Source organism: Antechinus flavipes, chromosome 2 (genome assembly GCF_016432865.1).
Source record: "Antechinus flavipes isolate AdamAnt ecotype Samford, QLD, Australia chromosome 2, AdamAnt_v2, whole genome shotgun sequence".
In the NCBI taxonomy this organism is placed as follows: Eukaryota; Metazoa; Chordata; class Mammalia; order Dasyuromorphia; family Dasyuridae; genus Antechinus; species Antechinus flavipes.
The window spans coordinates 527984819-528000077 of NC_067399.1; the positions used below are offsets into that span (position 1 = coordinate 527984819).

At 33.0% G+C, this 15259-nt stretch overlaps 1 protein-coding gene across 1 annotated transcript in view; it reads right to left on the bottom strand.

Annotated features, from left to right (window-relative positions):
* PRTG (protogenin) overlaps positions 1-15259 on the bottom strand; it is a 144669-nt gene that overhangs the window by 72073 nt on the left and 57337 nt on the right. The window contains exons 3-8 of the mRNA XM_051980700.1: positions 8157-8301; positions 7053-7186; positions 6484-6621; positions 6076-6234; positions 3980-4139; positions 1177-1424 (exon numbers count right to left, since the gene is read on the bottom strand). Coding sequence (XP_051836660.1) covers positions 1177-1424; positions 3980-4139; positions 6076-6234; positions 6484-6621; positions 7053-7186; positions 8157-8301 — 984 coding nt within the window. The remainder of the gene's footprint in view (positions 1-1176; positions 1425-3979; positions 4140-6075; positions 6235-6483; positions 6622-7052; positions 7187-8156; positions 8302-15259) is intronic.

Below are 15259 nucleotides of genomic sequence, written 5' to 3' on the forward strand. Positions count from 1 at the left end.
ACAAGGTTCTTGAGTTCAAATTAAAGGGCCTTGTTCTGTCTTTGAATAGACTAGTAGGCCTCATGTGGAGGTTCTAATCAAACAGCTATAATAGAAAACAAGAGCAGCCTTCCACCAAAATCAGTATTCCTTTTGTGCCTTTTCTAAATCACTAACAAGGGAATTAACATACTCCAACATGCTCCCTCATCAGACTTTCATTCTTTCTCGCTACCATGACCTCTAATTTAAATGTAAAATATTCTTCTTAAAAAATACAAATAAAACACCTGTTAGTTTCTTCAGATAACATTATTACAACACTATTCTTCTGGAAGGGCTTAAGTTGTTTTTAGTTTTTATTTCATAAATGCTGGCTTGATGTGCAATTAAAACTGTGAATGTTTTTAACTACTGAACATTATATGATACCATTAGAGAAATCTTTAGGTTTTTCAAAAAGCTGTTCCTTTCATCTTTTCTTCATTTTTCTGAAAGTAAAATTTAAAACTAATAAATAAGACCCAATAGAATTAAACAGAAATGTCAAGATGGACTAAATTTCAAACTTAATTTTTAAAACTGGATTCAATAAGGAACTTATCTAACTTAAGAAGTATAACTTCACATATCTTTAAAATGAATATGAGAATAAAACATAAAATCATAGAGAATGATAATATATATTTTATAACTTCAACATAAATTGTTATGAAAAAACTACTTTTGCTACTATGATACTATGGTCCATATAACATATGCTACATATACCATATAGTACATATGTACTATGGTATAATATTTTAAAACTTTAAAATCTGCATTAAATATTAGTTGAAGAGTTCATATCTCAGTACAAATGAATCCTTTAGTATGGAATTTTTACTAAGTGAAACATATTTTACACTAGGTTTCAAGAATTAAATATGTTCTGGACATAATAAAATCTAGAACTTTTCTAAAAAAAGAAATCTAAAGTTGTTTGAGAGGAAGACGGAATAGTATTACTTGTTTTAAAATTGGATATATGTCCCTTTAACAATTTTGTTCAAAGAATTAAACAGAATTTTCAAAAAAAAAAAAACCCAAAACCAACATTGCTTGAGGATTATATACAATCGTGTAAATAATTTATATTGAGAAGCAAATCCCTTATAGTCAATGAAATTTAAAAACAAACTTTTAAATAGTGCTCACCTTCTGCTTTCATATAGTGTACTGAATAAGCAATTACTTTGTCAGAATTGTAAAGTGGTTTCTCCCAAGCCAAAAGGATGGCTGAACTTGACATAGTTTCGGCATGAACATTACATGGAGCCCCAGGTCTATCTTCTGACATTACTACAGTCAGTCTGGCTCTGGACAAAATAGATCCTTGGCTATTCTCAGCCATACACTGGTAAATAGCATCATCTTCAGGAATAATCTGGTTAATGACCAATTTGCTGAAGGAAGAATAAAAAAATTGTTCAAGTCACAGACAAGACACAGAAAGTGAGTTTTTGGCCACTATTAACTCTTCTTGTACTAAAACCAAATTCAGGATGATACAAAATTCATTGCTAATAAATGACTAAATTAGTTTACAAGGGAATATTACATTCAATCTTAAAAGAGATAAATTTACCATGATTTACTCATTCAATTACAATCAAATTCTTCACATTTAATAGAATATTGTTGGTAATTATTTTTCAAAATTTATCACTGCTTTTACTGATTACCTACAACTACTACTATTACTAAAACAGGAGGCAACTAGATGGGGCAATGGACAGAGTGCTAGATCTGGAGTCAGGAAGACCTGAATCCAAATTCAACCTCAGAATTCACTAATTGTATGAGCCTGGGCAAGTCATTTAATCACTGGAAAAGGAAATGACAAAACACTCCAGTGCCTTTGCCAAGAATACCCCCGCTGTTGCTCAGTCATTCAGTTGTATCTGACTATGCCCTCATGAACCATAATACCCCAGATCCTTCACTACCTCTTGAAGGCTGTCCAAGTTCACATTCATTGTTTTCATGATATTAATTATCCATCTAATCTTCTACCTTCCCCTTTTCCTTTTGCCTTCAATCTTCCCCAACATCAGGGTCTTTTCCAATGAGTCCAATCTTATTATGTGACCAAAGTGAGCCCATAAGGGTCCCATAAGGGACTGAACAATAACAACAACTATCACAACATATAATAATATTGAGCATATTCAGTACTTTTTTTTACAAATTGGCAAAACAGATATAAACAATTTTATTCAGTATAAAATATAATATTGACAAGCTTATTAACATTAATATACATATTAAGTTTTCAGCAGATTTTAAATTTAGAAGGGAAATCAAAAATTGTCTAGTCTAAGCCTCCTTTTATAGCTGAAGAAACTAAAGTCAAAAACGAATAAATGGCTTGCCAAAAGTCATGCCTTTGGTTAGTGGTAGGATATAGGTTAGAACCCTAGATCTATTAATTTCTGAGTTCAATGTTGTCTCTAGTATGCCATTATACCTCTTTGATATGCATTCCTCTCTTATATTCCCCTTCACTCCCTCCAACAAAGGGTACTATAGGAAAATTTGACATCACTAGTGGCACCTTCTCCTATATCTCTCTTAACTTTTCTCTTCCCAAGGCTACATGACCCCTCAAGGGGCTTGGATGAAATGAGTCAAGAGCTTTACTCTTTCTAATAAGAGGGATGACCAAACTATTGGCTTTGTCTCTGACTTCCTTTATGCCTACAATCCTTTGGCACTGACACTTGATCTGCTTTTATTACCAGATCTCAGGGCTATGTCATTCACCCCATCACAGCACCTTTAGGACTTCTGGGATTTTCCATCTATCTTGCAGCTGAACTTTCTTTTATGTCTGTCTTATTCAATTAAAGTATCAGCTTTATGAGAAAGAAGACTGTGGCAACTTTTAAAAATGTATATTTTCAACACAATTCAGTGCATGTCACAGAGTAGATGCCAAATGAATTTTTTAAATTCATTAATAACACAACTGGATTTTACAGGATTCTGATCAATCAACAACCATCTCAAAAATCTTTATTGTATGTCAGGTACTGTACAAATTCTGGGACTACAGAGAGACTAAAGACAGAGACTAAAGAGGGACAGAGACTTATAGAGAGACTAAAGACAAAACATCCTCTGCATTCAAGAAGCTTATATTATTACAGCAGACACATCATCTTAAAAATGAGGCATACAGAATAAATACAAGGTAAAAAACAAGGTTATTTTAGTAGGAAAGAGTACACAAGGAGCTAGGAAGAATCAAGGAGGGATAAGGATGGCCCTTAAGTTGAGCTTTGAGGAAAGGCTGTAATTGTAAGAAGAAATGAAAAGAAAAATATATTCTAAATGTATTCTAGGCATGGAGAATAGCCTATATATCAGACAGAATATTTTGTACAGAAGATAGCAATATTGGCTGGACTACATAGTGCATGATAGAGAATAATGGTTAATAAACCTGGAAAGTTAGGCTGGATTTAATCGATAAAAGGTTTTAAATGCCAAACAAAGGAATTTATATTTTATTCTATAGGAAACTGAGAACCAATTTTTGCTTACTGAGCAGGGAAATGACATGGTCAAGCATGAATTTTGGGGAATATCAGTTTGGCAGTGTATGAATAGACTGAAGAGGATGTGGAAACAAGGTGAGCAATTGGGGATTATTAAAATAGTCCAGGAGACAGAGGTAAAGGCAACAAATAAGAGTGTTGGATAGTGTTAGTAGAAAGAAAAGAATGGATTCAAAAGCCAAGTGGGGGGAAATTAAGCCTTGACAACTAAACAGATATTTTTTTGGAAATGAGAAAGGCTGAGGAACTGAGAATGCTTTAATATCAAGGAATTTTGGATATTATCAACTTAAATCATCAAAATTGTATCCTTTAAAACATAAAACAAAATTTTCTTATCTATAGTTATACATTTAAAATTATTATTATAAGAAAACAAGAACAGTAACATATCTCACCTGTTATACATTTTTATTCTTCCATTTGAATGAATTCTTCTTCCATTTTTGAGCCACGACATTTTGGGTGAGGGAATTCCCTCTGCCTGACATACAAAACGTGCAGTGCCAGCTCTGGGCCTTGTTAAACTTTCTGGCCATTCCACAAATGAAGGAGGAGCTATTTGGAAAAAAGATTTAAAAAGCTAAATCTAAAGTATTTCTCAGATCTCAATTGCAAGGATTAAAAGAAAGGATAGTTATTAATCTATACTAAGACAGAATTCTTTACCAAATTATAAGATAGTTTTTTTTTATCATACTGAAGATAGCTGTGAATATTTGCAAATTACAGAACCAAATTCTTATGCCTACCATCTTTTCCATAGCAATATTTATTTAGGTATTTACCTCTCACAGAAACTCCCTAAGTAACTATACTGATATACAGAAACTAGATATACATGCCTGTTATAGATATAGATTTTATATGGATGTGGGTTTGTGCATGTGTTATATGTATTGGTTACTGTATGGTATAGGTACATTCAACAATAATCATACATACAAGTTTACAGATGTGTCTACATGCAAATCTATATATAGTTATATAATGTATATATGCACATATGCACATGTATATTATATATAAAGATAGCACATAACTCAATAGACAAAAGAGGATAAATATGAAGAAGTAGGTCTAAATTTAAAATATCAATCGCAAAACCATATAAATAGATTATAAGTTCAATATGTGTGACATGGGAATCATAATAGTTAATATGAACGAAGACTGAAGAAATGTATATATATACAGAAAAAGAGGGGTGGCAGACTCTACCCAGTTTAAAAATTATATTTAGTTTTTGATGTCAAAAGAGCACTGCCAGCTGGGCATGATGGCACACACCTGGAATCCTTGCTACCAGGGAAAGCTGAGGCTAGTTGCTGTCTTGGGCTAAGAGTTCTGAGGTGCCCAAGGCTGAAGGCAATTGTTGAGAGTCTGCACTGTCTGGCATAAAGATGATAAGCTAATCACTTCAGATCAGAAAAAATGGAATGGTTTAAATAAAGCTTCTGTGCCAATGAGTATGACGATTAATCCCCTGAATAGCCACTGTACTTCCAGTCTAGGTGAGATGGAGAGACCCAGTCTCGCCAAAACAAATCAACCAATCCGACCAACTAATACATACAAGGGAAAGTGATGATGAGGCTTGTAATTATGCTATCCAAGTATCAGCTAAGAAAACAAGTTAGACTAGAAAAAATATTTAAATAGGGAGAGTAAGACCTTTCTTCAAATATTACAAGTCTAACAAAATAGTTATACTTTATAATAAATATATAATAAATAAGTAAATAATAAAATAGTAAGACCAAAAGATAAAACTAGGAACAAGTGGAAATTGCAGAGTCAAATTTTGGAAAACTAAAAGAAAACTTGCTAATAGAGTAATCCAAAAGTAGAATGGGTTGCTTCAGATGATGAATACTTCATCACTGAAAATCTTCAAGAGGCATATAGTAGATAGGATTCATGAGATTAATGCTAAAATGTGTTTGGACTGGAATACCTCAAAGACCACTTTCAACTGAGAGTATTGTTAAAATGGTATTATCATGGAATGTTAGAACTAGAAAGGCATAGGCATCATCTAGTTTAAACATCCCATTTTTTAGATAACAAAACTGAGGTTCAGAAAAGTTCAGGAATTTTCTAACGTTACCATAGGTATTATAAAATATCTCTGTCATCCTGAGTCCTACACATCATGTTTCTACCAAATCACCATATCTGCCTCTCCATTCAGCACAGATGAAAGGGCATGAATTTTAGTAATTAGGAGAAAGGAGATGAAATGAAAAAAGCACATTGGTAGGCAGGATAAAATGAATAGTTAAGATGGTCAGCAAGGAGGGCATGGAAAAAGAGGTGGATTTTAATGTATCATTCTAATTTCATACTCATAAGTTTAGAGTAAAATGTTACTTGAGTGATACACAGAAACCAGATTACATAATTTAGACAGATGGATTGTCAACTATTAAAATAATAAAGCAAAATAGGAAATTTTAATATTCTTTTGATTAGAAGGAAAAAGCAAACTTACCTAGGACAGTTAGAGTTGCCATGGCTACTGTGAAGTTCCGTGTGCCAGGAGTAGTGGCACGACAAATATATATCCCAGCATGTTGCAGCTTAACATCAGATATCATGAGATTACCATTTCCAAGTACTCGAGTATTAAATACATCAATGGATTTGTGATCTATTTCAAAGAAAAAGATCCAGTTACAAAGATTTAAGATGTGTTCTAATATTACAGCTATGGAGAAAACACTAAAATGGTATAAAGCAGAATTGCAATGATGCATATTTTCCCTATGTTTTAGAAACAAATATAAAACTTAACAAAGAAAAAATCTATTGGAGAAATCAACCAGCATAGATAACAGCATAATTTATTAAAAACATTTAATTTGTTAGAACAAGTAAAAATAATTTTGGGCAAACCTACCGAGACGGCTCCAAGAAATGATTGGCTTAGGATTTCCTGTAGCCATACATTCCAGAACAACAGTCTGATGCAGAGAAGTTGTTATATTTTGTGGACCTGCTATAATAGTTGGTTTTTGAAAGGTCTTAGACTCCTTGGCTTTGAAAATAAAAGTAAATGGATATAAATTAAAAATTAAATAATTCATGAAATGCAAATAATATAGCAAAATATTTTTTTAAAAATCTCTACTAGAAAATTTATCGTTCAATTATTATTATATTTGAATTCATTTAATCTTGCTATTTCTTTTGAGAATCTACAAAAGTAGAATACAAACAAAAAAAATTTGTTAAGAACCCGTAGGCTCAAATTTAATTTTTATTAAAATTTCTAGAATCTTTTCTAGAAAATCATCCTATAATAAGATTATCTGAATGATAACTGAGGGAGGCTGCCATTTAAAAACTCAAAATTAATGCTACTGCAAAAAAAAAAAATCACAGTGGTTTACATTTGGCAGATAGTGTCTCTTAAAAGGCAAAAGCTAAGAACAAAAAAAAAATGAAAAAGAATATTCATCTTGTTACCTGAAATGACAGTTAAAGTAGCCTCTATGCTTTTATGTCTATTGGCTAAAGTAGTAGCAATGCAACGATAATTCCCAGCATCCTTTTGGCTAACACCATAGATTTGCAGCACTCCAGATGGCAGAGCTGTTACCCTATTATAAAGCAAAAAGATAATGAAATCGTTTGTACTAGTTTTTGTTTTTCTTTTTAGATAAACTTTCTAAGAAGGGATATATTTTACCTCTTTTCAAAGAAATGTATAAAATATATCTGATATTTTCAAAACACAGTTGATTCCAAAGTTTTACTTTGAGCCAATACTGCTCTCTCTACACAAGGAAAGGGATTCTAAAATATGTAGCTGTGAAAATAATTTTTATTTATAATTATTTACAATAACTTGTATTTTCCAAGAATATGTGAATGAAAAATGAAAAATTTAACCATAATTTCACAAAGTGAAACTCAGCATTCAAGACTGTGGTTAACTGTTAGCCCATACATTATTTTATAAATTTTAATTTCTGGCCTTCCTGAGGCTAATATCCACTAATAAAGTTCCCCCCAAAAAAGAATCTCTTTGGGAAACTCAGTTTCCACTCTAGAAAATGTTTTTTGACCTAGTCACATCTCATTAATTAAAGTGTTCAAAACAGCCTTTGGAACCTCTACAAGATGCATGCTAAAAGGTTAACCCATGTCCCCCCAATAATTTAGGGGAGAAGACTGCTGCAATGGTTTTTATAAGATGAGTTGGTAAGCAATTAAGGCTCATATAATCCAACAAATTCATAACCAAAGATGTGATAGTAATACTTCCTGGAAGCCTGGACTTTAGTTTATTTGTACAAGCATGGGAGTAGATAGAAGGAAAGGATGTTCTTGGGGAGACAAACTCTACTATCTCACTGCCAAGCACATAAATAGAGATTAGTTTCAATAATCCCAATACTTTTAAAATATATGGCATAAAGGAATCTAATTTCTATCCTAAAGCTCATTCTAACTAGTCAATAAATAAATTTATATTTAATCTTTTTCTTGTATCTTTCAAATAACTTTTTTTAAAGGTCTTTCTTTATATAAATATAGTCACACTGATAAAGAAAAAAGTCCATTTACCTGTCCATAATCAATGGTAAGCTTGTTCGATTTAACTCCCAAGTTATGACAGCAGGAGGGTGTGACATAATCTTACAGGCAAGTCTTGCAACCCCACCTTCTTGAACCTCAATTGAAGCTGGCTGAATTTCAAATGTGGAGATGGCTAAAACACAAATTTGAAAAGATAAGAATGGTAAAGGAAAAACAAAACCTTAAAAGCAACAAATAATAAAAATTGAAATGCCTTAAGTTTGTATTTTTGCCAATATAAGCAAAGGCATAAAAATAGTTTAAGTTAATCTATCAAACTAGAAATTTGTTCTCCATGTCGTGTTGATAGCCCACATATTTAGTGCAAGTCTGATCTATTGTTTCTTTGGAACTTATAGACACAAAGAAATGGAGGACAGGAAAGGTTCTGAAATAAGACAGAGTAGAATCAAAATATACAAACATACATTCAAATACATTCAAATTACTTGGTAGGAGAAAATCAATACTGTAAGGAGAGTTTATCTTTATTTTTAGAAAACTGAAGATTCAAAAATAAGAAAATTTGGATAGTATTGATACTGGAAAATCAATAACAAAGGTATTAAAAGTCTAGGCCAGAATTTCTAGTCACATGAAAAAATGTTCTAAATCACTATTGACAACTCTGAGGTACCACTTCACACCTCTCAGATTGGCTAAGATAACAGGAAAAAAATAATGATAAATGTTGGAGGGGATGTGGGAAAACTGGGACATTAATACATTGTTGGTGGAGTTGTATGTGGTGTTCTCTTCTTTAAAACATAATGGTTCTCTCTGAGCAGGTTTCTTGGGGAGGTTTTCTGGAGGCAGCCTTAGTTTTGGTTCAAAGTAATAATCACTCCAAATGCAGCCAGCTGATAAAATCCAAACGTTTATTTTCTCCTTCTTTGGGCCCGGGTAGCTTTCTTAGAGGCCTCAGCTTTCCTTGGTTCTGAGAGCTCTTGCAGCTTGTCCTTTGCCTCTGCTTTCTTCAGCCTCCAGCCAGCACAAAGGTAGAAGATGGAATGAATCTGTCTTGCCTCTGAGAGAGGGCTTCTGGCTCTCAATCTCCCAAAGTGCTCTGTCTCTGGCCCTGAGAGCTTCTTGCTTATATGAGCTCTCTAAAGGTGTGAACACAAGCATTGTTTGTATCAGTTCCACTTAGTACCTTGTTTCAAGTTCTGGCACATAACATCTCGTAAGATCAGATCAATCATACTAAATTAGATAATTATTGTCTCTATCAATTCTATTGACAACAGCTTGTAAGGATTCTAACAGTTGTGAACTGATCCAGTCATTTTGGAGAATAGTTTGAACTATGCCCAAAGACTTAACAAATTGTGCACACCTTTTGATCCAGCCATGTTTCTATTAGGTCTGCATCCCAAAGAGAGCATAAAAGAAAGAAAAAGGCCTACACGGGCAAAAATGTTGATAGCAGCCCTTTTTGTAGTAGTAAGGAAGTAGAAAATGAGTGAATGTCCATCAGCTTGGGAATGGCTGGATAAATTACTGTATATGAATATGTTATGGAATATTATTGTTATACAAGAAACAATTAGCAGGATGATTTCAGAGAGGCCTGGTGAGATTTACATGAACTGATAGTAATTAAGTGAGTAGAACCAAGTAGAACCAAGAGAACACTCCATAGCCAGCAACAAGAAGATTATGTGATGATCAACTATGACAAATGTGGCTCTTTTCAACAATGAGGTGATTGAGGGCAATTCCAATAGAGTTGTGACAGAGGGAGCCAACTGAACCCAGAAGGAGGATTGTTGGGACTAAACGTGAATCACAATATAGTATTTTCACCTTTGTTGCTATTGTTATTGTTGTGTGCATGATTGCTTTTTTTCCTTGTTTTTATCCCTTTTTGATCTGATTTTTCTTTGCAGCATGATAAATGTGGAAATGTTTAAAGAACTGAACATATTTAACCTATATTGGATTACTTGCTTCCTGGGAAAGTAGGGTGGGAAGGGAGGAAGAAAAATACAGAATGTTGTGAATGTTGAAGAATTATGTTTGCATGTATTTTTTTCTTTTTTTTGCTGAGGCAATTGGGTTAAGTGACTTGCCCAGGGTCACACAGCTAAGAAGTTTTCTTTATTATTAATTATTAAAGCTTTTTTTGTACAAAACATATACATGGATAATTTTTCATCACTGACCCTTGGAAAACCTCCTGTTCCAAATTTCCCCTTCTTTCTCCTCAACCCCTCTCCCAGATGACAAGTAGTCTAATATATGTTAAACATAATAGAAATATATGTTAAATCCAATATATGTATACATATTTAAATAGTTATCTTGCTGCACAAGAAAAATCAGTTCAAGAAGGAAGAAAAAACTGTTAAAGAAAACAAAATGCAAGCAAACAACAACAGAAAGAGTGAGAATGCTATGTTGGATCCTCACTCAGTTCCCACGGTCCTCTCTCAGGGTGTAGATGGCTCTCTTTATCACTGAGCAAGTGGAACTGGTTTGAATCATCTCATTGTTGAAGAGAGCCATGTCCATCAGAATTGATCATCTTATAGTCTTGTTGTTGTGTACAATCTTCTGGTTTTGCTCACTTTACTCAGCATTAGTTCATGTCAGTCTCTCCAGGCCTCTCTGAAATCATTCTGTTGGTCATTTCTTACAGAACAATAATATTCTATAACATTCATTATGCCATAACTTATTCAACTATTCTTCATCCACTCAGTTTCCAGTTTTTTGCCACTACAAAAAAAGCTGCCACAAACATTTTTTCCACATACAGATCCCTTTTCTTCTTTTAAGATTTCTCTGGAATATAAGCCCAGTAGAACATTGCTGGAACAAAGGGTATGCACAGTTTGATAATTTCTTTGAGCATAGTTCCAAATTGCTCTCCAGAATGGCTGGAAGAGGTATCAGTGTTCCAGTTTTCCCACATCCCCTTCAATATTTGTCATTATCTTTTCCTGTCATCTTAGACTATCTGACAGATGTGTAGTGGTTTCTCAGAGTTGTCTTAAATTGCATTTCTCTGATCAATAGTGATTTGGAGGACTTTTTCATGTAACTACAAATAGTTTCAATTTCTTCATCTGAAAATTGTCTGTTCATATCCTTTGACCATTTATCAATTGGAGAATGGCTTGAACTATTATAAATTTGAGTCAATTCTCTATATATTTTAGAAATGAGGCCTTTATCAGAACTTTTAAATCTAAAAATGTTTTCCCAGTTTATTGCTTCTCTTCTAATCTTGTCTGCATTAGTTTTGTTTGTACAAAAACTTTTTAATTTAATATAACCACAATTATTTATTTTGTGACCAATAATGATCTCTAGTTCTTCTTCAGTCACAAATTCCTTCCTCCTCCACAGATCTGAAAGGTAAACTATCCTATGTTTTTCTAATTTGTTTATAATATCATTCTTTATGTCTAGATCATGAACCCGTTTCAATCTTATCTTGGTGTTATGTGTGGGTCAATGCCTAGTTTCTGCCACACTGGTTTCCAATTTTCCCAGCAGTTTTTGTCACATAGTGAATTCTTATCCCCAAATCTGGGGTCTTTGGGTTTGTCAAACACTAGATTACTATAGTCATTGACTATTTTGTTCTGTGAACCTAACCTATTCCACTGATCAACTGCTCTATTTCTTAGCCAGTACCAAATGGTTTTGATGACCACAGCTAGGAAGTGTTAAGTGATTGAGGCCAGATTTGAACTCTGTGATTCCTGACTTCAGGGCACCAACTAGCTGTCCCCTGTTTGCATGTATTTTGAACAATAAGGTATAATTTTAAAAATATATAAATCTAGGCTAGAAATAAGTCAATTACTTTCACCTTGGAGGAAAAAATTTAGGGGATGTCATGGAGTATAAATCATCTGAGTTAGGATTTTAAGGAAAGGAATTTCCTAAAGTCTGTCGTAGGCAAGGACATTTTCATGAGCATAGCCACCAAGACAGGAAAGATAAGAAAAGAGAATGAAGGAAGGAGTTCAGTTGGGTTGAATGAAAAAGAAGAATAAGATGAAATCTGACAGTTCTATTTGATTCAATAATTCAAATTTTAAGTATCTGCCTTGAAAGGTAATGTAGTAGATATTAATGATTGTGGGAAACTATGAGAAAAAGCTTGAAAAGCAGGTTGAGTCAAGCTATGGAGGACCTTACTTGCCAAGATTGAAAGTATATACTTTCTTTGGGTTAACACTACAAACTTTTACATGGATTTGCTATTTTTTCTTTAAAAATTAAAAAATGAGTATTTTTTGTTTTTATAGCACTTTAATTTCTATACACATACACACTGTGTATATGCAAATATATATGTGCATATATTTTCTAATCTGTAAACCATTACTTGTAATAAAGGATATGAGAAGAAAAAAGCATGTCAGAAAAGCAACAAACACATCAATTGAGTCTTCCTTCCTCCTCTCCCTCCTTTCCTTTCTTTCTTCTTTCCCTTCTTTCATCTTCTTTTCTTCCTTTCCTTCTTTCCTACCTCCTTTTCCTAGCACACAAAAAGGTTAAAAACCTCTGATTCATCAGGGGCCTACACACAAGAGGGGTTCAATAAATATTTGATAATTTGAGAGCACTGAATTATAAGTAAGTAATTTTAGATTTTCAGGAGGTAGTTTTTCTCACTGTCAAATAGGGATAACAATTACCTTAACAAGGTTATCGTGAAAATCCAAAGCAATATCAACTATAGAGTATTTTATATATTTTAGAGTACAATATAGTTTTATATAATATAATATATTTAAATAATATATATAATACATAACATTATACTAAAATACAATACTTATTTTAAATAAATATAATTCATATTTATATAAATGTCAGCTATTCCTTCACAACTTTACCCATTAGTTCTTACAAAACAATTGCTTTATTTATACAGTATCATACAATACACATAACAGGTGCTCAATAAATATAGGTTGAATGAACAAGTATAGTTTATCTAATATTGTTAATTTGCTTGAGAAAATATATCATACAATATGGTAGGGCACAATTAGTTCTATAAGAACAATGTTATAACTGAAAATAATCTAAAATGGCATAAGAGGAATAAAGAGACAGGTTCTTCAGAGATCCATGAAAAATAAGAATAAACACCAATGAAAAGAAACAGCTAAAAAAAGAAGAAAATAATAATCAACCAAAATAATTAGCACAGCTCCTGAAATACTAACAACTATAGCCAGTTCCACACTAAGAAATCTGAGAATCAATAAGACACCAATGATTACCTACTGGAATCTAAAATATCCATATCAACAAAAAAAGAAGCATATATACTTAAAAGAAACTAATGAATTGATCTATTAAGAAGTTAAATTAGAACTTAAAGTTCTCAGTTAACTCAGAAGTTAAATCAAAGTTATTAATAAACTGCCTTGTAAAAAAGGCTTGGGGTCCATGTGCAGAAATGTTTGTGGCAGCCCTTTTTATAGTGGCAAGAAACTGGAAAATGAATGAATATCCATCAATTGGAGAATGGCTGAATAAATTATGGTATATGAATGTTATAGAATATTATTGTTCGGTAAGAAATGATAAGAAGGATGATTTCAGAGAGGCCTGGAGAGACTTACACGAACTGATGCTAAGTGAGGTGAGCAGAACCAGGAGATCATTGTACATGGCAACAAGAAGACTATACAATGATCAATTCTGATAGACATGGCTCTTTTCAATAATGAGATGATTCAAACTAGTTCCAATTGTTGAGTGATAAAGAAAGCCATCTATATCCAGAGAGAGGACTGTGGGAACTGAGTGTGTTCACAACACAGCATTTTCACTCTTTTTGTTGTTGCTTGCTTGCATTTTATTTTGCTTCTCTTTTTATCTTGTGTGGCATGATAAATGTATAAATATGTACACATGTATTGGATTTAACATATATTTCTACCATGTTTAACATATACTAGAGTATTTGCCATCTAGGGGAGGGCATGGGGGAAGAGGGGGAAATTGGAACCGAGGGTTTTGCAAGGAATAATATTGAATAATTATCCATGCATATGTTTTTAAAAATAAAAAGCTTTAATAATAATAATAATAAAGGTATAGGGCCTACTCAAATTCACAAGAGAATGCTACAAAACTGTTAACAATCAATTCCTATATCATTTAGATTTTCTCAAAACAGAGAACTACTGGTAGACTATCTAATTCCTTCTACGAGGTCAATATAGTTTTAAAACCCAAAGAAAAACAAAGATAAGAAAAGTATAATGAGTATTATTTATGAATATTGGAATCAATTGTTATTCATTTAGCAATTACCTCCTAGTTTTGATTGTGCCTTTTTGGACATTACCATCTTGACTCAATTACAGTAATACTCTGAAATTTTCATTTCATTTCAGACTCCTCCAACTGACAAATTCCTTCTAGGGCTTTCATTTGGGAATGACTCTAGGATGGCCATTTTTCATTCCCCTTCCAGCTATGCTTCTGATTCTACAGAGTGAGCCACCAAGGCACACCATGGGTTTTTTCTACCTCCTTCTCTTCCAGCTATCTTTTCTGTGTTATTTTTCCCTACCCCTATATAGAATATAAGGTATTGTCTTTCTTTTTGCTTACATTCAATTTCCAGGGCTTAGCAGACACCTAGAAAGTACTTAAGCACTTAATAAATGCTTATTGCCTGCAGAAAACTTCCCCTAACCGAATGAAACCCAAGACATAGTAGATAAGTCCTAGACAATTTTCATGAGTCAAAGAGATTTTAAATGAGTTACTCAGAGTCCTAAGGCTAATAAATTTCATAACAGTTATTTAATCCAGGTTTTCTTGGATTTCAAGCCCAGCATACAGCATATATTATCTGGTCTTGCTGTCACGTTCATTATTGATGATGTAAATAACTCAGCATTTGGACAACCTTGCTGGATCATCAGTGAATATCAACCTGTGCATAGCACAGTAGATAGAATACTAAAGTTGGAGACAGAAAGACCTGAGTTGAAATCCTAACTTGGACACTTACTGGTTATATGACATTGGATAAGTTGTTTAATCTCTCTAAGTATCATTTTCTCCATCTTTAAATTATGGACAACAGCACCCACCTCTTG